General features: G+C 44.2%; 1 protein-coding gene across 5 annotated transcripts in view; it reads right to left on the bottom strand.

The window, feature by feature from the left end:
• UBAC2 (UBA domain containing 2) overlaps positions 1-26,478 on the bottom strand; it is a 171,629-nt gene that overhangs the window by 23,938 nt on the left and 121,213 nt on the right. For all 5 annotated transcript variants that reach the window (XM_010338813.3, XM_003928215.4, XM_074387483.1 and 2 more), the window contains one exon: positions 20,649-20,894. In XM_010338813.3, the coding sequence (XP_010337115.2) occupies positions 20,649-20,894 (246 nt within the window). The remainder of the gene's footprint in view (positions 1-20,648; positions 20,895-26,478) is intronic.

A 26,478-nucleotide genomic window follows, 5' to 3' on the forward strand; every position in this document is an offset into this window, starting at 1 on the left:
AATGAATTAGATTTACATGGGTAAATCTCAAATAAACAATGTTGAATGAACAAACAAAGTTGTGGTAATTTATGTAAATGGCATTATATACTATGTATATTATTTATATAAATACATACAATTTATGAAAATGGCATATACATTTACATAATTTACATATATACCATTTACATAAATTGTATGTATTTATGTAAATAATATAGGTAATAGATAATAATAGGTAATAGATAAATTAAATACTCAGAACAGAGGGTATACTATTTTAATTTTGTTTTGAGATGGGGGTCTTGCTACATTGTCCAGGCTGGAGTGCAGTAGCTATTCACAGGCACAGTCACGGCACACTGCAGTCCTGGACTCCTGGACCCAAGCAATCTTCCCATCATGGCCTCCTGAGTAGCTGAGACTACAGATGTGCACCACTGTGTCTGGTCTATTTTAACTTTTTTAGATGGATATATGATAATGGTAACTCTGTCCTCCTACCCCCACACCGGGGGATATTTGGCAATGTCTGGTCACAGTGTTGGTTGTTAGGTAAAGGAGGAGAGGGGGGCAGGATGATGGTGCTGTTGGCGTCTGGTGGGTAGAGGCTGCGGATGCTGCCAAACATCCTACAATGTATAGGGCAGCCCCTATAACAACCTTACAACAAAGAATGGTCTGGATCAAAATGTCACTGGTGTCTAGGTCGAGAAACCCTGACAAGTATATATGTAGCAAAGATACAAAAACATGCAAAGGCATACAACACACTAGCTCCAGGACAGTGGAAGGGGAATGAGCTCTGAGTTACATTTCATTTCTTACAACAGAGGGAGAGAATCAAAGAGTAGGCAAAGCAAACAAAACCCCAGTCCCTCTACTGTGATAGTAGAAAAGTGCTTAAAAAGCAGAAAGTTACTGCTCTAGGTTCTAGGATGTTTTGACATGAATCTGCTCTTTACGTAGGGTTAAATATGAGCCTCTATAAACAGGAAATGTTTCCTTTACTTTGTCTTCTTCAAAAGCAATAACCACATATTTTAAAAAGGAAGAAGGAAATAGCTTGCAGTTTGAACAGGCGCTTTATGAACTATTTATTATTAGTTTGTAAGATTTCAAATGAAGTAAAAATTCCTGTGTATATATACATCTTTGAATGAATAAATGTATATTAATACATATATACATATATGCATGTCCCAACTGAGGAGCAGTAAAAGTTTCTGACATTTTATTAAGCAGAAGTTCCATGGGATAGACATCCATGTTCTACAGGTATTGGAAGGTTTCTGGACGGGATGGTCAGGCAGTGTCTACATCAGAGAAGCCAGAAAAGCTCGTGGAAGGCTGACCTCGGGCACTAGAGCATCCACAGGAGGGTGCGAGCCGGGCACATGGTCTCATTCTTGCTCCCGAGGAGTGTACCATCTCCTTGGGGGATGGCAAGATATCCAGAAATAGAAAAGCCAGAACAATGCAAGATGATATATAATTAAGAGGGGAGCTGTGAGGCCTAAATTAAAAGGACTAGAAAAGCTCAGAGTGGACATCAACCCACTGCAGCGAAAGCTCAGGGGTAAGACTTCCAAGAGGATGGGTCTGGGGCTGAATATTAAAGGAGAATGATTTCAACAATGGAAAAGAGTGCAAGGCATTTTCCCCAAAGTGTTCAAAGACAGGAGCTTAGGTGAGTTTATACCTCCTTCAAGGAGCAAGGCAATGCTAAGGAATAATGGCAGAGGGACAAAAAGATAGAGGAAGCTGAGTAAGAACAGTCTCTAGAGCCAGAATACCTGGGCTCAAATCCCAGCTCTGCCTCCTATTGTAGCACCTTAGGTGCATTTTCAAACACTTCTATGACCCTTGGTTTTCTCTTCTGTAAAATGGTAATAATAACTGTACCCACCTCAAATGGAGAGTATGAGAATCAAAAGAGTTAATACATGTGAAACATTTAAAATAGAACTTAAAGCCTTCTACAAGCTTATTGCAGCTTAGCTACGATTATTCTCATCCTTATTACTTGGCGTTATACTTTATATGGTATTGTTTCTTGTCTTCCCAACTAGACTATAGGATCCTGGAGAGCTGTGATGGATGGAAGACCTAAACATATTTCCCACGTGGCCAGTAACCCACTCTTAGCTCAGTGCAGCCGGAGCTGACTCCTCATACAAGTTGATGCCCCATAAAAGAGTAAAATGGAGAACAATTACAGAATGGGGCATTATGAATGTGATGCTTCAGAAAAAACAAAGTCAATTCCGAAAGCATCTTCATCTTATTTTAAGATGGTTGGTCATTGGAAACAAATGCACTTTTTCTTCTCAGTCTTTGGTGCTCAGAAAGCTTTTATCAGCATGCCAGGTTTGAAACATGAAGCACACAGTAGGGCTACCTCCACTCTCTACAATGTGTGGCAACCCGTGGGCCACCATGCAGCAAAGAGCGATTAGCGAAGAGTGACTGTTTATGGATACTGTGCTTGGGCACAGAGAAGGCGAGGCGGAGTCCACACAAGGACTTACTACTAAGCGTGCCATGGACCAAGGCTTTCAAATGTTTTCCACTTCATGGCACACACAGAAAAAGACAGATTTGTATGGCCCACTGGACAGCCAAAACTGTTTACAGCTGGTCCAGTGGCTTCAGGCCCTTTCTAGCTGCCCCAAGGGAGGAGGGGACCAGTATCTCAGCCCATCTATGACCATGACACAGTGGTTGGGAAGCTATACTCCAAGCCATAAGGAAATACCCTATTCATTTAGGAAACGGGTTGATTTAATAGGCACCTCTCACAATGGGGATGCCCTACCATGGAGATCAAGAACATAAAAAGACTAGACTGTTTTACTTGAATAAGTTAACGTAAAATCAACAAAATTGTCACATCTACTAATGTACCTGGTGATACCTTCAGCAATGAAGGTAGACAGAGAATAAAAACAACCTCCCTGCCTTTTACAAGCTCATAGTCTGGTATTCTAACCACGAAACAGTTTTTCCTTTTTCTTCCAGGTTATCAAAGCTCCCTCTGTTAGATCCAGCTGCTCCTCCTGAGCACTCTCTGGCCTGACCTCTGGCAGCACCAGGTCCTACTGACCACTCCTCCTTGACGTTCTCTTCCCCGGGCTTCGTGGCATCCCGCTTTCTTTCTAGCCCTCTGGCTATGCCTTCTCAGTGTCCTCAGAGTCTCCTCCTCCCACTCTTGTCCTTCAAACATGGGTGTTCTTGAAGGTTCCACATGAGCGGTGTTTTTCTCCTCCTTCTGTGTTCTAGCTGCCCCTCCATTCCTAGGGCTTCACGTGGTAGAGACTCCTAAACCTGAACCTCCAACCCAAGTGCTGTGTCTCAGAGCCATGTAACCCACTGTCTCCTGGACATACTTTCATCTACATGTTATGGAGACACCTAAGATAGAACACATCCCAAACAAACTCATCTTCAACCCCGTATCTCTTGCTGTGTCCCCCTGTCTTGGGGAGTGACATCCACATCCATCCACTGGATAAACCAGATCTCCAGGCTCTGTCAACTGGAACTCCTCCATCTTTGTCTCTCTCCATCCTCACTCTCACTGCCCTGTGTAGATCATAGTTCATGGCAGGGGTGGCTCCAGAGTTATTTCCTAAGATACAAATCTCGTCAGTCCTCTACTTAGAAACTCTTTGCTGCCTCCTCATTGCTTTTTTATTAATTGATAAATATTTAATAACTCATTAACAATCACAAGCCTATTACTTGCTAACATAAATGTAGATTTTTAAAATTAAAAAAACCATGTTTTCCCAAACAGAATTACTGAGAAGAGTGGCACTGTTTTCCATTTTTGCAAATCTCTTTAATGTCTGACTTAGTAGAAGGTTGCTGGGTTCTCCTACCTGCTTCTGCATTTGATTCTGTTCTGTTACTCTGGCTTTTGAAGTACATGAAGAAAATTCAGCCACACAGATACATAGTTAGAAAAGAAAGGGAGAGTATGGTGGAGGCGTTTTTGGATGACTACAGACATCTTCCCCTTTGATGCTACTCGATGTGACCCTGTTGCTTTCAGAATCCGATGGAAATTTCTTATCTGGGCTTATCAGACTCTTGTCTGCCACTGGAGTCACTTTCTCACCACCCTGCCCTCATATCCTCTACTCCTGCTGTGGAGCCTGCTCTCACCCCCCACGCTCCTCCGCGTGCTCTCATGTCTCACTGTCCCTTCCCCAGGGCAGCTCTCAGCACATCCCGTTTCACTTGCAGGCCAATTGGCCTGATCTCACAATAGCCTATCAGATCCATGGGGGCTGTGACTCTCCATCTTGTCCTGCTTATAGACCTGGCCTCCTGTACAACCTGGCATATACAAGTATTCAAGAAATAGTCACTGAATGGATAACTGAATGAAGAAACACACAGTGAAGCATATGGCTGAGTTAAGGCATATGCGGTTTTCCTAGCTAAGACTGTAGTTATTTGAACTATGAAGAGTCAGGTGGTAGATTACTAATGAAGGTGGGGTAGAAGGGGTGAAAGGGGTTAAAATAAGGAGGCTCCTAAAGGACATGCCTGACACCTACATTCATCATGGACATAGCACCCTCTTCTACACAAGAACCAGGAGTTACAAAGAAGTGATGCTGGGAAACTGTGGTAAAAACACACATGGCAACTCCTAATATAAGTCAGTTATTTGCAATTCCCTGGACCGCCCCCAAGTGCTCTGTGGAAGCTACAGCTTTCGGTCTGAGTATGAGTATGCTTACACTTAGTCTCAAGTCATTTGCCTTCTGTACGTAGTGTGCTGTCCTGGGCCAGGTAAGGAGGCTGTGACACAGAGAAATGACTAATTTCCTATGGCCCTGAAAGAGTCTGACTGAGGTAACAAAACATATGTACATTAAAAACTAAACAAGAAGCAGCTCAGGACTGAACGAAAGGCATCTTATTAGAACTGCAGCCACGTGCCGCTTAACAACAGGGCTTCATTCTGAGAAATGCGCTATTAGGTGCCTTTGTTGCTGCGTACTTACAGAAACCTAGATGGGATGGCCTATCACACACCAAGGCGGCTTGGTGTAGCCTATGGCGATTAGGCTACAAACGTGTACAGCAAGTCACTGTACTCAATACTGGAGGCAGTTGTGTATCTAAACACAGAAAAGACATAGCAAAAATATGGCACCGTAATCTTATGGGACCACTGTCACACATGCGATCTGTTGTTGACTAAAATGTATTGTTACGTGGTATGTGACTATGATAATAAGCACAACTACTACAGAGGAAAGAGACACCACAGAGGCTGCTGTCCTCAGCAAAAGCTTTGTGGCAAAACCGAGGAAAAACCAAAAACAAAAGAAAACTAAACAGAGCCCACCACCAGCACCACGCACACAAACTGGCAACACATTCACCACTTGGATAAGAGATGGGGCAACACAGGGCCCAGAATCAATCCTGCTGCATATTTGAAAACCTTGGTTCCTTGTTAAAATTTAAACATATGAACCTTAGAAAACTCAGAAGACTGAATCTAACCCTGTCATGTGAAGTGCCACCTGTTCCCTGTGTCAAGTGCTATAGAAAGTATACTGTATCTTTCTGTGCTGCTCAGTGGGAGTCTCAGTAGGTACTGGAGAAAAAAATGAACCAGAGGGAAAGGAAACGATTGCTTGAACAAAATCCCAGGCTAGTTTTGCAGTACTAGGTTTCACTTTTTTTTTGTGGTTTCTCGCAGTGACCAGTGTTGATGGATGAGAGACTTTGAACTGTACTGTTTCTTCTAGGCAGAACAGAAGGCAGTTTCCATGGCAATACAATCAGGAGACATGATACATCCTGTTGCTCAGTTTTGAGAACGTTTTGGTTTGGGGGACAGAAGTTTCCGACCATCAGCTGCCCTCTGACCCGTCTCTTCTTCCTTTGTCTTGCTCTAGTCAGCTGGAGTCCCAAAGGCCACACACCTTGCCTGTGCATTCCACCCAGGGGCTGAAAGGGTCAAGGGCCACATCTGGTGGTCCAGGGACTGACTGGGGGTGGCAGTGAGAAGAGGAGGTGCAAAGACATCTACAGAGTACATCGGGAAGCTCCAGCACAGCCTAGGATGCAACCCAACAGACAGCCCCTGGAAGGAACGCTTCTACTGTGTGCAATCTGACAAGACATGTGTCCCAAATCTTGTTTACTTTAGTGACATTGTTCTTCAGAGGCCTGACACACCTAGTACAGCTGATCTTACTGTGACATAGGTACAATTTTAAAAACAGGTTAAATTAGTTTTAACAGCAACTGCAAACCCAAGAGACTCAGGTTTTCCCCTTTGTTTCAACAAAGCACAGGCCCCGGCCAGTTCCGTCTGGGGAGGCCTGGTGGTAAGGGAAAGGGACTCTGGAGAGAGCCGCGGGACGCACTCGGCTTGGCCATGCACCAGGGTGTCCAATGGGCCTGTGCTGCTGCTGCCCTCCAGGCCTCTGCACAGAGCGGGGTGAGACTCCGTGTGGCTGTGGGCAATGTGTGGCACCAGGCACGCTGCGGGCTGAGCCATAGGCTGACACCTTGGCCCTCGTTTGTTTTGAAAAGGTGACTGACCCATCATTCCTCATGGAGATCCTTTCCTCCAGGGACCATCAGGACTAAAGGTGTCCCAGCCTTTTCCTGTGTTTTGGTTTGGTTTCGGTTTTGGTAAAGAATGAGAACACTTAGGCTGCTCTGTGAGGAGGAGGAGGTGGTGTAAGGGTGGCATAGGGGACCACCGGCTTCCACGGCCCACAGCCTGGCCACAGGTCAAGGGACACTAGCGCAGGAAGAGCATGCCAAGGCCTTATCTTGTGGCTTCCTCACTCTCTCGACTGAGTGACACACTCGTAAACACTGAACACAGGTGACGGTAAGGGCCACACAGCAAGCACTGAGACAGCGACCTTGGAGACATAAGAATGGAAGCGCATCTCTCAGAGTGTGGATTACCCATTTCTGCGTCACATCTTCTGGTTCTCCCTCCTTCATTCCTTTGTCTGCCAAATTAGGGGTCATTTTATTACTTCCTAACATTGGTTCAACACATAAATTTTAAGTAAAAGTCAAAAATAAAATTAGTTCTGGTACTTATTACAGTAAATGTTTCGACAGATGCAGAGGTGAAACTCCTTATTAAAAATGAGACTGAGGATTACTCAAGGTTTCCCCTCTTCTTACATTTCCTCTGTGGAGAGTTCATCCATTTTCACGTCTTCAGTGACCACCTGAGTCTCATTCCCACACTTGCCTGTCTGCCATCACTGTGGCAGGCAGATGTCCACCTCCCGGTTCGTGTCTGGACTCGGCTCTCCTCTGTCCATCAAACCCAGCCAACACTCAAGGACTGCTGCTTTTCCTCTGGGAGGGGATCTGCCCATTTAGGTCCTTGCTGTTGCACTCCAAGATTACGCCAACAACTTCTTGGATGACATGACTGCCAATAAGATTTCCCCAATCCCATCTGCATGTATGGTCAGTGAGTGTGCACTGAACGCAGGTGAAGAAGCCCTTTCACAATGAGACTGCCTCAACCAAAAACCCTTGGGCATCCTGTCTGAGTGTGTCCTGTTTTGCACATCTGCCCAAACCAGCCCCATCCTAAATTACTTCTCTCCTCTCCTCTCCCATGCTCCTTCCACCCCATGTCCCCGACTTGCTGTAACTGTCCCTGCCACCTAAAGTGCCCTCCCTGGTCCCCTCTGTCTGCACAGGGCACATCTCCTGTTTCCCATCTGTAACTGGCTTCTTTCTCAGCAACCCAAACCCTCTGGCACCCCTGCTCTGCTGATCTTCCACAGAACTCAGCCAAGCCACCAAGTGAACAGAGAATAAAACACTGAGTCTGGGCTTCCCCAACTGTAAAATGGAAAGTTAGACTAGATACCCTTAAGCTAGTTATGAGCTGTCTCTTCCCAATCATTATATTAAAGAACATCTGAAAAGCCAAACAATTCTCTCTCAAAAAGGGGCATCAGGCTGCCCACCAGAGCTGCTGTAGGAGGAGCCCCTGGCCAGGTTGATAACTCCATGTCATCCTCCTCACACTGCTCATGAATGTCATGTACATGATTGGCTATCTCCAACAAGATACGAGCTCCTTGGGCAACCGCCCCGTGAGAGCCACTGCTGGGGACAGTATCCACACAAGGGAGCAGGTGCAGAGGAGTGAAGGGGGTGTGGTGGCCTCCTCCATCCCCTGTGAACACGCACTGTGCACATTCACACATCTCCATCGCTTAGGCAAAATGATTTTTACCAAATCTCAGTATAGCTAATCTATGCTCTAATCTTGGGTGGGAGATTGTGACTCACGACTCTGAAAATTCCTGGCTGCCGCTGCTTCATCCACAAAACCATGTCTGTTGACCACAGCACTGGGCTGCTGGCTCTGAACCCTTGAGGGTTGCATGAAATCAAGGCTTCTCGAGGTGCTCAGTTTTCCTGAGATGCTCCTGGGTACTCCAGTGGTCTGTTCTGCATTAAGAGTGTTTTCTGATTTTGAAAATCCATCAGGATGGCTTTTTTTGCGGGGGGAGAAAAAAACTTCCCAGAATGACTATGAGCATGATTTTTCTAACATACCCCTGGTTTAACATGATACTGCTCCAGAGTACATCTCTAAATTCATTCATCCTTTCAAAAAGTAATTAATAAGTGCCAAAAGGGAAACCCAGGAAAAGAATTAGGATTGCTGATAACTTTTACATCTTCAAAATGCCAAGCACATCATCATCGTTTGCTTGTTTTCTGAAATATCTTGAGACTGTACCACACTCTTCTTTCTCATGAAGACACTAAGGCAGAATGGAAAACAGAAATGATTTTCTCAAGGTCACTTAATGAGTCAGTTTTGGAAAAGGATCACAGTTTAGATTGATCCGATCTTTCTGTTCTGAATTTTGTCAAAAAGAGCAGTATGATCAACTACAAAAGCACTGGAAACATAACAGTAGTTTCTGCAAGAAGGTACAGATTGAGATAAACAGCATAGCTTTAACTTCACTTGAAAATAGAGTTCTTGCATGTAATTTTCATTTAATTTGCAGATTTTTATCAACTAAGCACTAGTAGTTTATTCCACATCTGATGCTATACACAAAAACTCTTGAAAGAAAGTCATAAAAGAACTAGCTGTAACTGATTAGATTGCTTTGTTGACAAAGAAGCATAGCAACTTGAAAAGAGTCATTTTCAAATCAAATTGCACCAAAAAGTGAAAGAGCATACCCAAAAAGGAAAAGTGCTGAGAAGTGTGCCACGTGCCAGCTTGCTGTCTGTGAGGATGCTCGAGTAACATGAGAATCTGCTCCCTTTGGGTTCCTGGTAGACTCCTTTACAATACACATGTACCGCCCCAACCCCCGACACAGAGGTGGAGACAGAGGTACAGAGTTTCTGATGGTGCTGCCTCCAGACACAGTTTCTTGACTCTTCCTGGCTAGGCTATGCGTTTCTCCCAGAAGAGCACCCATCACATTTCACTGTACCTGATGCTTTCTACACTAAGCTCAGGGAGAGGAGGGATCGTGCTGCCTTGGTGACCGTGGGACTCCCTGGAGCCTGGTCCAGCACATGGTGGGCACTGAGTGTATTCTGTGGAATAGATGGTGATGAAAATGGTAGCACTGGTGAGGCCAAGAGGCAACAGGAAGCTTCCTAAGGAAGCTGGCCTGATGAAGGGGCAGTGACAGAAACTGGTTTGGTGGGGTGGCACTTGCACACATAAAGCTCTACTAGGCGGATCTTGCTATCCAAACCACAGAGGGAAAATCAACCATGCTGTAACATGTGTCAACCTCAGAAACGTGAAGCTAAGCAAAATAAGCCAATCATAAAGACAAGCTACACAGGCTTCCATTCCTATAAAATGTCTAGAATAAGCAAGTCTACAGAGACACAAAGTAGATGAGTGGCTGCCTAGAACCGGTGGAAGAGAATGACGACTAATGGGGTGCAGTTTCTTTTGGGGTGATGAAAATGTTTTAAAATTGTGTTGGTATTTGCACAACTAAAAAATACTAAAATCCACTGAACTGTACACTTCATGGGGGTGAGTTACATGGCATGTGAATTCTGTCAGCTGCTAAAATATACATCAAGGACCAGAAAATACTTTTAAAACAATAAAAAAAAAGTTACTGAATTAAAAATGCTTGATTAATGATAGGAACCCTCATGACTGACAAAGCAGATGTGCCTCCTGATACATATGTCAGATGACACGGGATGACTGTTGCTGGGGGAGGATAAAGAGAGAAACAATTTTCACAGCCACAAAATGTTACTAAGGGAGGGTGTGCAGCTAAACTCACTTTAACCAAATGCTGTGAAAGTAACTGAAATGCACGTGTGAATAATGGTGAGCTGCTCTGTGTGTCGGTAGCTTCTTTCCTTGCAGGCGAAACACATGGAGGTGATAATCAACCAGGAACAGGGCAGCCCAATGAGGAAGCAATAAAAAGAGCATCGAGGACTCCAGGGCTTTGCTGCCAAATGTCCCACTTGGCTTGTACCAAGCAGGATTCACCCACAGTGGGCTTCATCTTAGTTCTCCTTCTAAAATAGATGGAAACTTTACAGAAATGCCTTATGGAAACCTTTAACCCCAAGTTTGTGTTGTGGTACGTAACAGCATTCTCATCATCAGCCAAAAGAGAGATGACTGCTTCCCACAGACAACAGATGACCAGAACTAAGAGAACATTCACATTTCCAGGTAAAAGGTTACTCTGAAAGTTGCTGGCTACATAATCTTCTAGGGCAGGGGCTGGCAAAAATTTTTCTGTAAAGGGCCAGACAGTAAACATTTTAGGTTTGGAAGACAAAGAGGGAAGAGATCAAGGATACTATGTAGTTATTTATATAACCATTTAAAATGTAAAAACTGTTCCTAGCTTCAGACTGTACAAAAACAGGTAGTTTGGCCCACAGGCCATAACCTGCTGACTGTTGCTCTAGAGGTTACAAGCTTTTAAGAGTAATAACTATCAAGGTTAGCTCCCAAATCAGACTATCTCTCAAACTTCCTGAGAGCCACAAAAACAGATGCCCAATACTATGATAATAACAAATAACAAGTATCTGTTAGAGCCTCTGGTAGCTAAAGTAATTTTGTATTATTTTCTTTTAATCCCCAATGACAACAGTATTCTACAGACTGTATAGATGTCCCTGTCAACCCAGGATTGAGTCCCTAACTGCTCATTCCTGTTCTGTTCATTATGTTATGGTGCTTTCTATGGTGAGGATGTTTCTGAAGAAAAACAGCACTGTTTCTTCCTCTCTACACTCACACACCACTCAACACAACACTTCTGAAACGAGATGTGTTGGGGGGTTGCCCCGTACTCCAAGCAGTTCTCCAGTGGACACCAGCAGGGTGTCTTATAACTTAACTCTATCCCCACACTATCTATCAGGAGATAGCCTCAGACCCCATAGGTTAAGGGCCCAGTCACACAAGACTGCTGCTCTATTTCAGATGGCAACTGCCAGCTGTAACTTGTGGTTCTAACCAACGTGCGATAAATGAAGGTTCCCATGGTCTACTCCTCAGGTTCAACTAATTTGCTAGGATGGCTCCCAGAACTCAGGGAAACACTACACTGACATCTACCCATTGATTAGAAAGGATATTACAAGGGATACAGATGAAAAGCCAGATGCAAGAGATGCGCAGGTCAAGGCATGGGGCATTGTCCGTGCTCCTCTCTAGCATCCTCTGTACCCTGCTCCAGCACATATTCAGCAATCTGGAAGTTCTCTAAACCCTGTGCTTTGGGGGTTTTACGGAAACTTCGTTATGTAGATAAAACTGATTTTATCACTGGCCATTGGTGATCAACTCAACCCCTCTCCCTAATCACAGAGGCTGGGGTGGGGCTGAAAGTCTCAACCCTCTAATCACTTATTGGATCCCCTGGTAACTAGCCCCCATCAAAGGCTATCCAAGAGTGCCCGAACAGCAGTCATCCATGTGAAAAGACACTTCTCACTGCAGAGATTCCAAGGGCTTTAGGTGCTTTATGCCGGGGGCCAGGAGTAGAGAACAGATACCTCTTTCTTATCACAGAGGTTCTTTGCTATGGCCAGCGAAGGGAGGGAGATACGCACTGTGAAGCTGTGGAGACTCAGGTCACATAGCCACCACGGGGATGCTCATTACTATAGGAGACTCCAGTAACTGAACACAGAGGCTCTGCAAAGCCTGCCCTGGTTCTTCAAGGTGATGAGCTGGGCACACTCTGGCTCATCACCACCAATATCCTGAGCACTGCGTGCTCTTCGTCTCCATCTCCCACCTTGTCTTCTTCCTCTAGTGTCACTGTTTCTTTTTTTCAGCCATTATTGCACCTTGACCTCCAGGGATCAAGTGATCGTCCCATCTCAGCCTCCTGAGTAGCTAGGACTAGAGGTACATGCCACCATGCCCAGCTGATTTTTAATTTTTTTTTGTAGAGAAGAGGTGTCACTATATTGCCTAGGTTGGTCTCAAATCCCTAGGCTCATGCTATCCTCCTGCCTTGGCCTCTCAAAGCGCTGGGATTACAGGCATGAGCCACTGTGCCCAGCCTAGTGCCATCTCTTTAAACAATGTTCATATGACTAAAGTAAGCTTTCTTAAAAACAAATCTAACTTATTCTGTTGAAAAGGCCTCACTGACTCACCAACGTCTGGCAGGATGAAAACAACAGCAATTCTTAGTTTGGTAGAAGACCCCTTTCCTGGCTTCTGCTGTCTTCCCAGCCATGTCCTTCACTGCCTCCTTCTTATGGCAACCTCAATCCCAGGTGAATGCAATTCGTTGTAGTCCCCACAGCTGTTTTGAGTCCCTGTGCATTTTTTTCATAAGGTCCCCTGTGACTGAAACACCTGGCCCCCACTGGCCTCAAGATTACCTTTGCTGCCTCCCTTAGGGAGAACTGGCCACATCTACCATTTAGGCCTCAGGGTTCCTTCTCCTCCTCTTTGCACAGACTCCCACAGAAACCTAGTGCCTAGTGGAGCCTCATGTCTCCCTCTTGCTGGCTGCAAATCTCTTGAAGGCACAGGCACTGTCTTACTTAATCCCTTAGGGCAGTACACTGCATTAGAGCCAAAAGACAAGAAGCAAAGCAGCTCTAGCCCTCTGAGAGCTCCTATTCTACGGGGAATGAATAAAACACAAACCCTTGAGAAGTTATATAATGGCCTTGGCAGTGGAAAGACGATCACAGCTGCAAGTAGCAAAATGACTCTGAGACACCACCTGCTTTGGAGCCAGCAGCTCTGATGGCAGAGAAGAGTGAGTCAGCGGGCAATGAGCAAGTGAGAGCAGCTCATGTGTGTCCAGCACGGTGTCCCAACATGAGTTTACAAAAGAATGGGACATCTGTGGATGTGGAGTGAGATGATAAGTGGGCGTCACAGGCTGCAGTCACACTGCAGCCCATTCCATCTTCACTGCCACAGGCCCATGAGACAAGCCTCTAAAGGCCTTTGGATAGTCAGTGCTGGTAGGAAATGTCCAGAAAGATCTGTAAGAGGTCAAAGCACACTTGATGACTTTCTCACATGCCTGTGCTTGATGATGAACGTGGTAACACTGCACCCTGCCCACGTCAGCACCTGGGTCTCATGTCCCAGCTGAAGTGAGGTATGCAGAACCATCACCCTGGTCACTGTTCTTCAGAGCTGTGGAATGGGAATATGCCACACAGTGGACTAAAAGTGCTTCGGTAGGATGAGATCATATTGACACTTGAATGGGTACCAGCGTGACTACAGTGATGTCCCAGAATGAGACCAGCCAGTCAGAACAGAGTGATACTGACCTTCCCCCACTTCCAGCTCATGCAGCGCTTGTCATCCCCATCTCTCCACTGAAACCCCTTTCATTAGTGAACTCATTCTGCTGAATCTGAATCCAGTGTTCTTCTTCCAGTCATCATCTTCACCTGGCTTTTTTTGGGAGGCGGGGGTAGTGGCATCTGAATCTGCTACTGAACACCTACTCTTCCTGAAACATTCTACTCTGTAGCCTCCCTGAGTTTTATCCTTGGTCCATGGGGTTCTTTTTTCTCCTCTTTGTACTCTCTAAACATGAGTCTTGCTTTCCATTCTTCTCTCAGGGTATCTGTAGATCTTTTTTTTTTTTTTAATAGTACCTGGTCTCACTATGTGGCCGAGGCTGGCCTCAAACTCCTGGGCTCAACAATCTGCCCACCTGGGCTTCCCAAAGTGCTGGGATTACAGGCATAGCCAGTGTGCCCGGCCTCTATAGATGTTTCCAGCTCTGATTATTCATCTGTATTTGGCTTACCAAGTCTTTTTGTATCTATTTACTATGCTCATATTTGCTCTTTAATTCCCCACTATTCAGTTCCCAATATGTGCCAGGGATTATTCCCACACTGGAGATACGGAGAAATCAAGTCTGCCCCATCCTGAGACACACTGGTGAAGACAGCAGTAAATCAGCAGTGAGCATTGGGTTAGCAGGTGCCCCGGGAGACACGCAGTAGCTACAGGGGCAGAGAGAGCTCTGGAAGCCCCCCAGGAAGCTGGGGAGGGCTTCCCAGAGGAGGCGATATTTGCCAGGAATGCCGAGTGAATAGGGCTAGGCACATGAAGAAGATGTGTATGTGGGAGGGTGGGGGGAAAGGGTTGGTACAGAAGTTCATTCTGGGCAGAGAAAAGGGAAGATGTGAAGGCAAGACCGCATGAAACAACATGAGCAGTGGTGAACTGCAAGTAAGCCAGTGTGGTATGGCTGGCCTAAGGGCTTGCACATGGCAGCAGAAAGGAGATGCAGCCACAGAGCAGGCAGGAGTCTTGTGCTGGAACCACTCTGAAAGCTATGGAGAGGCCCTGAAGGATGAGAGCTGGAATGAAACAATCAGATTTGTGTTTTCAAAGAGATCACTGGGGAGGCTGTGGGGCAGGCCCGGGAGGGAGGCAGTCAGTGACCGAGTTGGGAGAGAAGAGACTACTAAAGAAATCCAGGCAAATGGCGCTATGGCCTCAACTACAGCACTGGAGATGAATGACGGACTTACATCAAGGAGGGTGACTCTTCAGGACTGAACTGGCAGGGAGGGCAGGAAGGACATGGATGCATAAGAGGGAAATGTCTGGGATGAAATCCCAGATTTGGATCTTCTGGTGAACCATGGTGCTTTTCATCAGGTAGGTAGTGAGAAAGGGAAATGAATTTAGCAAAGAAACAGTACACGTTGGCAGGGCATGGTGGTTCACATCTGTAATTCCAGCACTTTGGGAGGCCGAAGCGGGTGGATCACGAGGTCAGGAGTTACAGACCAGCCTGGTACATGGTGAAACCCTGTACTAAAAATAAAAATATTAGCTGGACGTGGTGGCGAGTGCCTGAGAGGCTGAGGCAGGAGAATTGCTTGAACCAGGGAGGCAGAGGTTGCAGTGAGCCAAGATTGTGCCACTGCATTCCAGCCTGGGTGACAGCGAGACTGTCTCGAGGGAAAAAAAACAAAACAAAAAGAAACAGTACATGTCAAGTGTCGGTGGGACACTGAAGTGGAGAAGTCCTGTAGGCAGCAGGATATTTCCGTCTGGAGCTCAGGAGAGAGGGAGGTCCAGTCTCTAGATCTTGAGGGACTTGTGGGAGCTCATGGGAGCCATGAGCTCAACAAAGCGGTGATGACAGGGACTGGGTGGGTCCCCCTGGATGTCCAGCATGAAAAGCTGAGCAGGTGGAGAACCAAGTCTTGGGAAACAACCTATTTAGGGAGCGAACAGAGGAAGGAGAGCTCAATCCAGAGAGCAGCATCAGCCCAGCCAAGGCACTCCTCTGAGAGGTGGGTTTTAGAAACCTCCTATTTGTCTCCTCCTCTGTGCTTTCTTCTTTCCCCTGTCCATTTTACACAGTGCAATAAAATGACATTTTCTGAGATAACTTCATGTCCTATCTTTGTTACAGAATAAACCATTTTTTACAGCCAATGTCCAAGCCAAAATCTACTGTCAGGCTTAAACCACCTCCCTCCATGATCAGTTACTCTCTCTTATTTCCCATTTCTCACTACACATCTGCCAACATCTCAATCACAGGACTCCTGGAGGCCTTTCCCCTTTAGGGTCTCAGTAGTACATCCACGCCTCACTCTTGATGGTCCTCTCCTCTGGACTGATGTGCCTTACACTCTCCACCTATCCAAATTCCACCCATCCTTCTACTTCCTGAAATCTTTCTTGGCAGCATCAGGCCACACCAGGGGTTCTCTCCTCAGATTTTCACTGCCATGGGTGCTTCAGTAAATATTTCATTGTTCTCAGATGTTCACCTATTTCAAGTACAACCACCTGAGCTGCCTGAAGTTGATCACAAACTTACAGAGGGAAAGGACATGTTCTTCACCTCTTCTGTGCCGATATAGAAGCCACCAGTATTGGTCAGAGAGCTTCCCAAGCAGTCCGGCTGTGTCCCCAGAGCCTCATGAGAAGCACATGGCATGGGTGGCAGCGAGCACCTGCCAGATGGCAAGATGGACTATGGCATAAGCAGGCATGAGAAATTTAAAGGAATACACTGAAACAAAACTTTAGTGTTATTTTGGAATACCTGAAATGATAACGTGTAACATACAGCAGTTAGTAACTGAAAACAATGACTTTCTGACTAAACTCTATAGATTCTATGAAAAGCATATGCAAATCAACAGTTTTAAAACAAATAGCCATATTTTAAATGCAGGAACACAGTATGAGATTGCCTACAATTAAAAGATACAGGAGCAAACAACAAAAATATATATCTGAAACACATAGAAGAAGATGGAAGTCGAGAGTTCTAACTTTGGGTTAGAAACCTAATTAAACCTGAAGCCTAGCACTGAGTTTCCTGCCAGCTAAAGTGAAAAGGGGGGGGAAAAAACCACCAAGAAGCTCTCATGTTGGGAGGTACATGAGTGAGGGATCAGGAACAGAGATCTCGGAGTAAGACACAGCTGGTCCCAGTCCCAGATCCCCATCAACAGCTGCATGCCTATGGACAAGCAAGCACTTCCCTGAGACTCCAGGGTCATGAGGGAAAACCTGCATCTCTCTAGGAGCAGGCTGGGCATAAATGAGGTAACGTATACTGAGTACTTACTATGGGGCTGGCACAATAAATGGTGGTGGTCTTCTTACTGATAATGAGTGAAACATGATAATTCTGCAAGAGAGACAGGACCTACGCTCTGTAAGAAAAAGGACTGGGGGCTATCTTTCTCACACCTGGGTCCACAATGTCCAGCCCTGGGCCTCGCATATAATAAGCACTAAGTACTTATCTGTTGGAAAGTAAGTGAAAACAAACTTTTCCCCTGGTATTACATTCCAATACAACTGCACCATGTACAGTACTCGTGCATGCAAACAAACACAGTGGATAGTTTCTAGCGGTAGTTTAACAAAAGAGTTCTCTACATGGTGATTTTACTCATGTGAGTAAAATTGAGACACAGTTTGGTGAAGTTCAGCAGGAGGCTAAGCGCTGAGATTTGGGTGTACACATGTGTAGACACTAGAAGAGAACTTAGTAAGCTCAGGAATAAATCAAGAGTTTGCTCTGTGCTGCCCAGCAGACCATTCAACGAAAAAGTCCAGCAAGAGCCCAGGGGCTGGTGTCCTGCTCCGGACTTCAGACCTGTTGTGGGAGACCATTCTATGAAAGTGGAGGAGTCTCGCAGCAGTGGGAACAGCCTTAAAGGCCTGTTCAAAGGCCTTAAAGACCTGTTTCACAGATGCCTGGTGAAAATACATGCTCCAGCAGGGCAGAGGTTTGGGGTCTGTCTCATTCTCTGAGGCATGGGTACAACCTGGCAGATCCTGTGATGTTCCAAGTATCTGGGGTGGGGAAAGACACTGTGCGGAGCTTATGGCAAGAAAAGGAGAACCATGATGTGGATTCGTGGGGTCCTGGAGTGAGGGCGTGCACACACAGCCAAGAATCTCACATGCATAAACTGCTGCTGCACCACGAAGTGCCTGTCTGTAGACCATAAAGTGAGCATGTGGTCAGTAGTGGAAACTCACCAAGTTACCAGGCCAGGTGGGCTGACAGAAACCCATATTCAGATGGACAAGGGCATCTGGGATCAGCATGAGTGGGGCCACTGGGCATGAGTGAGCTGCAGAAGCAGGCAAGTCAGACCACCCTGGCAGCCATCTCTGCTGCACCACAGCCTCTTCCCAGCAGACACCAACTGCCACAGCAGGTGGGCCCCTCATGACCAAGTAACAAAGGGGAAAATAGCCAAATGTGACTCAGGACAGGCCAGCTCAGGACAGGAGTGGCGGCTGAAGGAAACGGCTGCATGATGGCTCGATCTTGAAAGACAGCAATCAGGGGAACCCCGTAAGGGCAGAGCCTGGGCAGCACATTCAGATATCAGCTCTGTGTGGAAAGAGAAGTGGCCTAAGGCAATCATACACGTGGATCTGCTGGGCAGGGAAGATGACCTGGTCGGGTGGTCAGGGGACTGGAAGGGAGGGAACGAGAAGGATTCAACTAAAGGAACAGCATCAGGTGTTTTGCAGGTAGTGCCCACCATGGGCATCCACTACAGAAAAGGCACCAAATGGAAGATGGGCAGAATGACTGTGGCTCCATTACCAGATACCCCAGTGCTAGCACATGAGCGGATGGCCATGATGGTGGCATGGGGGTATGTGTGGGTTCCCCTCGTCTAGGTTGACCTATCTCCTGCCACTGTGGAGCATCCAACCTGGCATCCACAGAGACTCCAGGTACCTGATAACTCATGTCTGCAAACAAAGCAGTCACTCAGCACCAACAGACAGTACTAGGCTCTTTCCAATCTGAGGGGAGCAGTGTTATAGAACACATTGCCCCCCACCCCTTTCCTCTGCCCCAAATTCACAAACTGAAGCCCTAACCCTACAATGTAACTGTATTTCAAGGTAGGGCCTTTAGAAAGGTAATTAAGGTTAAATGAGGTCACATGTGTGGGACTTATCCAACAGGACCAGCCCCTATTTTGGGACAACTCAGAATGGTTCTTTCAGCTCCACTTCGCTCTGTAAGACCAGTGAGGCTTTTGTTGGAACTGCACCTGCTCTCTCTGTCCCATCTTGCTGCCTTTGCCAGCCCGCCCCCATAGACACTGATGCTGACAGTGTTCTCTCATAAACTCCATGCATAAAAATCTTCCTGAGGAGGCCAGTCTGAGAAACACAACTTCTCTGGTTTGCTCATGAACACAAATTCAAAGTTCTCCAATGGGGAATCTCCTCCCAGGTATTTCAAAGGTCCCTCAGACAACATATTTCCCCCCAATCTGCTCTTCTCATACTGGTGAATTGGAACCATCAGTCATCTATCTAAGATTACCTAAGCCAGAAACATCAGAAGCATCCCCTACTTCTCTCTCTCCCTCGTAAGTTCTGTGCCTCTACCTCTATACTCAACCACTGCTCAGGTTTTCTGACCTGGATCATTCTGAGGTCTCATACCTTTGAGTTTCTTTGCAGGATCTACCTCCTGCTAAATACAAGGCTTCATCTGTAGCCTGAGCTCTTCTTGGATGTAGTTCTTCTCTTACAGAGCTCATTAGTTCTTTGCTTTCAGCTCTCATCCATACAGAGGTGACTTAATCACCTACATACGTAGCTTCCATATTTCTAAGACAGAGATGTCCATTATCCAGCTTTAAATATACCATGGGCATCTGTATGGCATGTTCCAGAGTCATTCAAACTCAAGCACATCTTTAAGAAACAACTTTTGCTTCTCTCTTTCTCTTGTAGACTCTGCCCCTGATAAGGTGCCCCCCTTTTCCCACCCTGATATAAACTCTGGGACCTGCATCTCCAAAGTGACTCTAATTACCTCAAACCTGATTTCACTTCTCCAAACCACTGTGAGATCTGAAGGCCTACCTCTTGCATCCAATGCTAGTGGTAGACAGAGATGGCAGAGATAATTGTATGGTTTACAACTACCCCAGGGGTAAAGAAGGTGGAGGTGAGAAATGGGAAGCCCTGTGGGCTGGCTCACAGAAGTGTCCAAGAAAGATCAGGCCTGAGGTTTTAGCCTGACGTGCAGGAACCCTCCTTCCCTTGCTGCCTGTGGTAGACAACTGTAGTATCAGATTGTTTGGATGCAGCAGTATTTGTAGATAAATATGCAATAGTTCCTGATTATTCATAGCAAGGTTCAGAAAACACAGCATTATTTTTATCTACTCCTTGGTTGTTCCATTGAAAATCTGCTTATCTACATAGTCTCTTCATCTCAACTAAGGAAAATCAAGAAGTTTTACGTTCTTCACTCCATAGCATATGATTAGCATTTTAACAGGAAGACACTGTGGCTTTTACAAGATTATGAAAACAGATAAACAGTACAGCTTGTTAACTAGGTTGGTGTTTCTCTAAGAAGTAATGCTTATCTTATATAGCTGTAACAGGAATGTTCAGTTTGACCAATCTTTCAGCTGCAATTTATTTTTTTTTTTTACCTTTTTAAAAAACTAAGAATAGCCACTAACAGAGATCTACATTCTATTCGGAAACATCAAAATCCACTTGCAAGGCAATGGAATAAAATGTAGTCTCTATCTCACATGCAATCACAGAGGAAAGATTTGCTTGGGCCACTGAAAAATTTCTAAGTTTTAGTAACTATTAGCACTTTTACCTGCTGCTGTCTCTGTCGCCTCCCTTGTGCAAACTGAGAGAACATCAGCTGCCGATCCAGCAGCTCCATCCTCTGCTGTCTCTGGATGTCCAGCGTGGCTCCCATCCCAATTCTGGCTTCACTGGTGGGTTCTGAAGAAGAGAAGATGGGTTCAAGTGTCCAAGAAAAGAATTTTGCCATCCAGCTGGGGATGCAGAGCACCTGATGCACCTGGAACATTTTGCTGTCGTAGCACAGACCGGAAATCTAAGAGAAAAAAATCCAGTGTGATCGTTTAAATGTAACATCATTAAAAATATATATACATGACACAAAAATCAGCAGCCTCCAAACACTGTACATGGTATTTTTCTTAGTCGTAGCAGTGTTAGGCGATAAGCAAAATCCTCTTCCACACTGCAGAATACTAATCAGTACAAATCAACACAAAACTGAATTTACTCAGTAAAACAAAATTGTTTTTTATTGAATTAGAAGAGCTAGTAAAATTTTAATCATTTATTATACAAAGTTCTGGTAAAAGACTGTCAGGATACTGTGTTCATTTTTTAAAAGCTGTAAAAGATCTGATTATTGAAACACTTTCACACTACACTGACTTTGTGGTTACTTTTGCTGGCAGATGGCAATCACTGAGACACTAACAGAAAACAATTGCAATGTCTCAGCTGACCCAGTCACGTGACAAATTTATCAGAGAATAAACACAATCTAAAATCTTGGTTTTTATTTACATAGAGTTTTAGTCAGTTTTTCAAGTACTGATTTTTCTAGATATTTAAAATCCTCATCAATATTAGTTAGCAATGAACCATTCCATGTATAAACCAACCTATTCTTTATCTTGAAGGTCATTTATAATGTACAGTTACAGAAGTGTCAAGACTTCCTATGATTTTCTAGCTAAAATGACTGTGGCTATTCCTTTGTTAAAAAAAAAATCTTGATGTGAATTTGATTCTTGGGACTAGAAGATCAAATTGAACATATTTGACAACTTTCTGATATGAGAAGAGTATATTTCAATATTTTAATAATAAAATTTAAATTAATGAATCAGGCAAGAATTCTTTGAGACTCTGCTACATACCATATTCTGGGAACTCAGAATACAGCAGAGAACAAGATAAACAAGGCCCCACTCTCACAGAGCTTATGGCAGTCCACGTGATGTGAAGAACAGGCAGTAATCAAGTCAACACATACAACTAATTCTGGCAAGTTCTGGGAAGGAAATAAAGTGACTTGGAGCACAAACCTATTCTGGGGGGTGGTGGGGGACATCAGGGGAGCCCTTGGAGAAAGTGATACTTGAATGAAGATCTTAAGGATGATGTGCCCGTGACTTGACGAAATGGGAAAAGAACATTTCGGGCGGAGAAAGAGAAGATGCTGTGCAGCCTGAGCTTGGGAGTGTCTATTAGATATTTTGGGGGGCTACTGAAAGGGCAGGTGGCTATGTAATTTGAGAACTCCAGGAAAAGGTGGAGATAAGGATTTCAGAGTCACTGGATGTGATAAGGCAACGGGACTAGAAGAGATAACAAGGGGTGAGTGAGACACAGAGGAAGAGAGAACAGGGCTAAGGACCAAACCCAGGAGTGCACAAATATTCTGTGGATTGACAGAGGAGGAAATGCAGTAAGGAAATCGAAGAAGGGGCTGCCAGTGAAGAGAAGGAAAATACAGGAGTTTAGTATCACTGAAGCTGATAAGTGTTTTAAGATAGGGATGGTCAGCTATATCTAATGCAGCTGATAAGTAAGATAGAACTAACCACTGGTTGTCGCAAATGGAGGAGTTTGATAAACAAGGTGTTTATAAGAACACTTTTGGTACAAAAGACAGACTGTAGTAGGCTGAGGGGTGAATGGTGAACAACTTCTGGTTTCAAATAATTTCTGTGCCTCTTCTCTCACAAACAGTACAAAGACGACAAAGCAAATGGAAAACAGAAACAAACTCCAAGGTCACTGAAACCAGAAACTGTAATCCTGAGCCATGCTAATAAAATGGAAAGCTTACTGAGTGATTACAAACCACTCTGCATATAAGCAGCATTAAGTCCAAATGCCTGCAGAGAGTTCTGTGGGACTCAGATAAGCACAGGGACTAGAGCAAGCTTGTCCAACCTGAGGCCTGCTGGTCCAACATGTGGCCCAGTACAGCTTTGAATGTGGTCCAACACAAATCCTTAAACTTTCTTAAAGCAATTATGAGGTCAGGCGCAGTGGCTCATGCCTGTCATCCCTGCCCTTTGGGAGGCCAAGTTGGGTGGATCACACAGAGGTCTGGAGTTTGAGATCAGCCTGGTCAACACGGTGAAACCCTGTCTACTAAAAACACAAAAATTAGCTGGTGTGGTAGCACATGCCTGTAGTCCCAGCTACTCAGGAGGCTGAAGACACAAGAATCGCTTGAACCTGGGAGGTGGAGGTGGAGTGGGTCAAGATCATGGCATTGCACTCCAGCCTTGGTGATAGAGTGAGACTCTGTCTCAAAAAAAAAAAAAAAGTTATGAGATTTTTTTGCTATTTTTTTTTTAAAGCTCATCAGCTATTGTTAGTGTTAGTGTATATTATGTGAGGCTGAAGATAATTCTTCTTCCAGTGTGTCACAGAGGAGTCAAAAGACTGGACACTCCTGGACTACAGGGTCTAGGCCATGTGGAAGGAGGAGAGAGGTAGAGGGTTACTTAAGTCTGGGTTAGAGGCACCCCAGTTCATCCCCATGCTCCACGAACCCTTTCTCTCCTCCACAGAGAAAAGGGAAAAGCTCTGCGGGGCGTGAACCAAGGAGGGTCTATGTGGGTAGGGAAGGCCCAGGCCTCTGCACAGGCAGATTGCATGCATTTCATGCGGCTATCAGCATAGGGGTTCCAGAAAACAACAGAGGGAATATGAGGGAAAGAATATTACATTTAAAGAGATAAATAGCTGAGCATTTTCTAGAATTAATAAAGAATATAAGTCCTCAGAATGAAAGTGGAAAAGTCTCTAAAAGGATGCTAAAATGAAATTTACATCTAGCTCCACTGTGGTGAAACGAAAGAAATCCTTAAAAGCAACCAGGGACAAAATGCAGATTGTTTAGAAAGAAAAAATAAACTCTTAGCAAATAACAGCAAAAAAAAAAAAAAAAAAGCTATAAGATACTTGGGAATAAATCATATATATATATGGCCATAACAGAAAAAAATGAAAAAGGATAGTAAGGGATTAAAAAAAAAATCCTAGTGATAACAAAGATACCGCTTCCATGAATAAAAAGATGCAAAACTGTTAAGATACCAATTTTCATCAAATTAATACATAAATTAAATATTCAAAATAAAATCTTAACAGGGTGTTTTGTTGGAATGTAAATGCCAAATCCTCAAGTTCATGCTGAATATTTAAGGTTTGCATTTTAAAAACATTATGTTAAGAGAAACAAGCCAGACCCTAAACCTGAAAACATGATTCCACTTCTGTGAATGGATGAATCTAAACCACACACTAAACAGTAAAACAATACAGCAAAGTGCAAAGATGATGACTATGTGTGCCAGAGGGGTCACAGGAGGGAGGGTGAAGGAAGGGAAAGGGATCACAGGAGGGAGATGGGAAGGAGAAAGAGAGGTGGGAAGGAAGGGAGCACCGTGGGCTGCAGGGCTGGCCAGGCACGGTCTGCATGATGGATTATGGGTATATTTGCTTTACAGTGATTTGCCCAGCTTCGTGACAGCTACAGTTTGTGTTGTGTATCACAATAAAAAGAGTTAAAAAACAAAGAAATAAAAAAATCCAGAAAAGCCAAGCAATTTTTAAAGAAGCATAAGTCCTATCAGATTTCAAGACATACTATAAAGTTTGGCTAACTAAAACAGCATGGTCTTTATCTAGAGTTATTTAAATAGACCAAGAGAACAAGAGCCTAGAAATAGTCTCCTCTGTGTAAGGGCACCTGGTATTCAGCAGACATCGGTAGATTGGGAGGAAAGGGGCACACAGGTTATATACAAGGAAGAGACAGAACAGGACCTTCCTGACACCAAACATAAACTTGCAATGGAGTAAGTGCTCAAATAGAGTTCACAAAACTGTAAATCTTTCTGCACAAAATACAGAAGAAATACCTTTTTGGCACTGGGGTGGCAAAATATTTTAAAATAAGAAACATAAGGCACAAACTAGAAAAGAAAACACACATTGGTCTGCTTTACAATGTAAAAGCTATAGTATGCCAAAAGCTACCATCGATGAAGTAGAAACATAAGTAAGAGGGCTGAAGGTGGTCTCAGAATTCATATAGCCAAAAAACGCATCCAGAACATATCAAGAAACCGTAGAAATGTGTACGAAAAAGATAACCCAGTTTTAAAAGCATACGAAAAGGTAATTTCAGAAGAGAAAACTCAAATGGCTAATAAACTCATGAAAAGATATCTATGTTCACTCGTTTTTAGGGAACTGAAAGCTAAAATGAGCAATCTTCAATACAGTAACAATTGGCAAAAATGTAAATGTCTCCTATCATTCAGTTTTATCTCTCTCTCTTTTTTTTTTTTTTTTCCATTTTGTGGAGAATGGGGTGTTGCCATGTTGCCCAGGTAAGTCTTGAACTCCTTGGCTCAAGTGATCCTCCTGCCTTCTGCCTCCCTAACTACTGGGATTCTGGTGCGAGGTTTTGCTAAGGCTGGAAGGAACAGAGAACTCTCACACAGTCCTGAGGGAAGGTGAAGCTATGGCTTCTCTGGGGAGCGATGTGGCAACACCAAGTAGAGCTGACGTGTGCTTTGAGGCACATTCCACTGCAGCCCTGCATTCGGGAGAGAGGAAGCAGAAACAAATCATCCCGAGTAGGGGAACAGCTGCAGAGTGGGTATTCACACAACACAATACCATACAGCCATCCAGATGAACCCCATGTGCATGTACTGAGTTTAAAGTGGAATGAAAAATACACATAAAACATGTCACATGTTACACTCATCTTCTTACAAAATTTCGAAAAACAAAATAACAGTCTATGCCATTTGTGGATGCATCTGTCTGTAGTAACTACAGAATCACAGAAAGCAGCGTTTGCTATAGAAGGCTGATGGTGGATGGGGTGGGGGGTAAGGGTGGCATTCTCTGTAACAAATACATATTTTTAATGAAGAGATATATAAGAAATCAATATGGCAAAAAAAAAAAGTAATGAATTGGAGGCAAGGAAGTAGAAATCCCTTTTCTGAAGCTCTGATAGGAAGGAAAACAAAAAATGGGGTGTATATCAGCATAACACTGATTCAGTTGAAGATAGCAAAATGTCATAAACATAACAAAATACTAAAAATATAAGGCAAGTTAGAGCTGTGAGTTCTGAATTAAGCACAAAATTGAACATTTTTATTTTTTGGTCTCAAAGTATCTAACTGTGATTGTAGATTTGTTCATTGCTCCTAACAGCTGATTTGGAAGCTGTTCATGTTTGTGGACACTGTTATTAGGCACACAAACACAACTGATCCTCTCATCATAACAAGTCTTCTGCTGTGTTTTTAGTAATACTCATGAAGAAGTCTACTTTGATTTTAATACAGCCATTTCAGCTTTTTTATGCTTACCATCTCCATAATTTATCTTCATCCTTTTAATTTCAGGCTTTTTTTGTGTCTTTGTATTGAAAGTGTGTCTTATAAATAGCATATAGTGATTTTTTTCTTTTAAATTAGTCTGACAATCTCTACCTTTTGATTGGAGTGTTTAGCTATTATTCATACTTAATGTATTTTCTTGAATAGCTGGATTTTGCTATTTGGTTTCTGTCTCATCTGTTTTTTACTCTTTATTCCCCTTTTCCT

The sequence above is a fragment of the Saimiri boliviensis genome, chromosome 16, assembly GCF_048565385.1.
Source record: "Saimiri boliviensis isolate mSaiBol1 chromosome 16, mSaiBol1.pri, whole genome shotgun sequence".
Taxonomy (NCBI): domain Eukaryota; kingdom Metazoa; phylum Chordata; class Mammalia; order Primates; family Cebidae; genus Saimiri; species Saimiri boliviensis.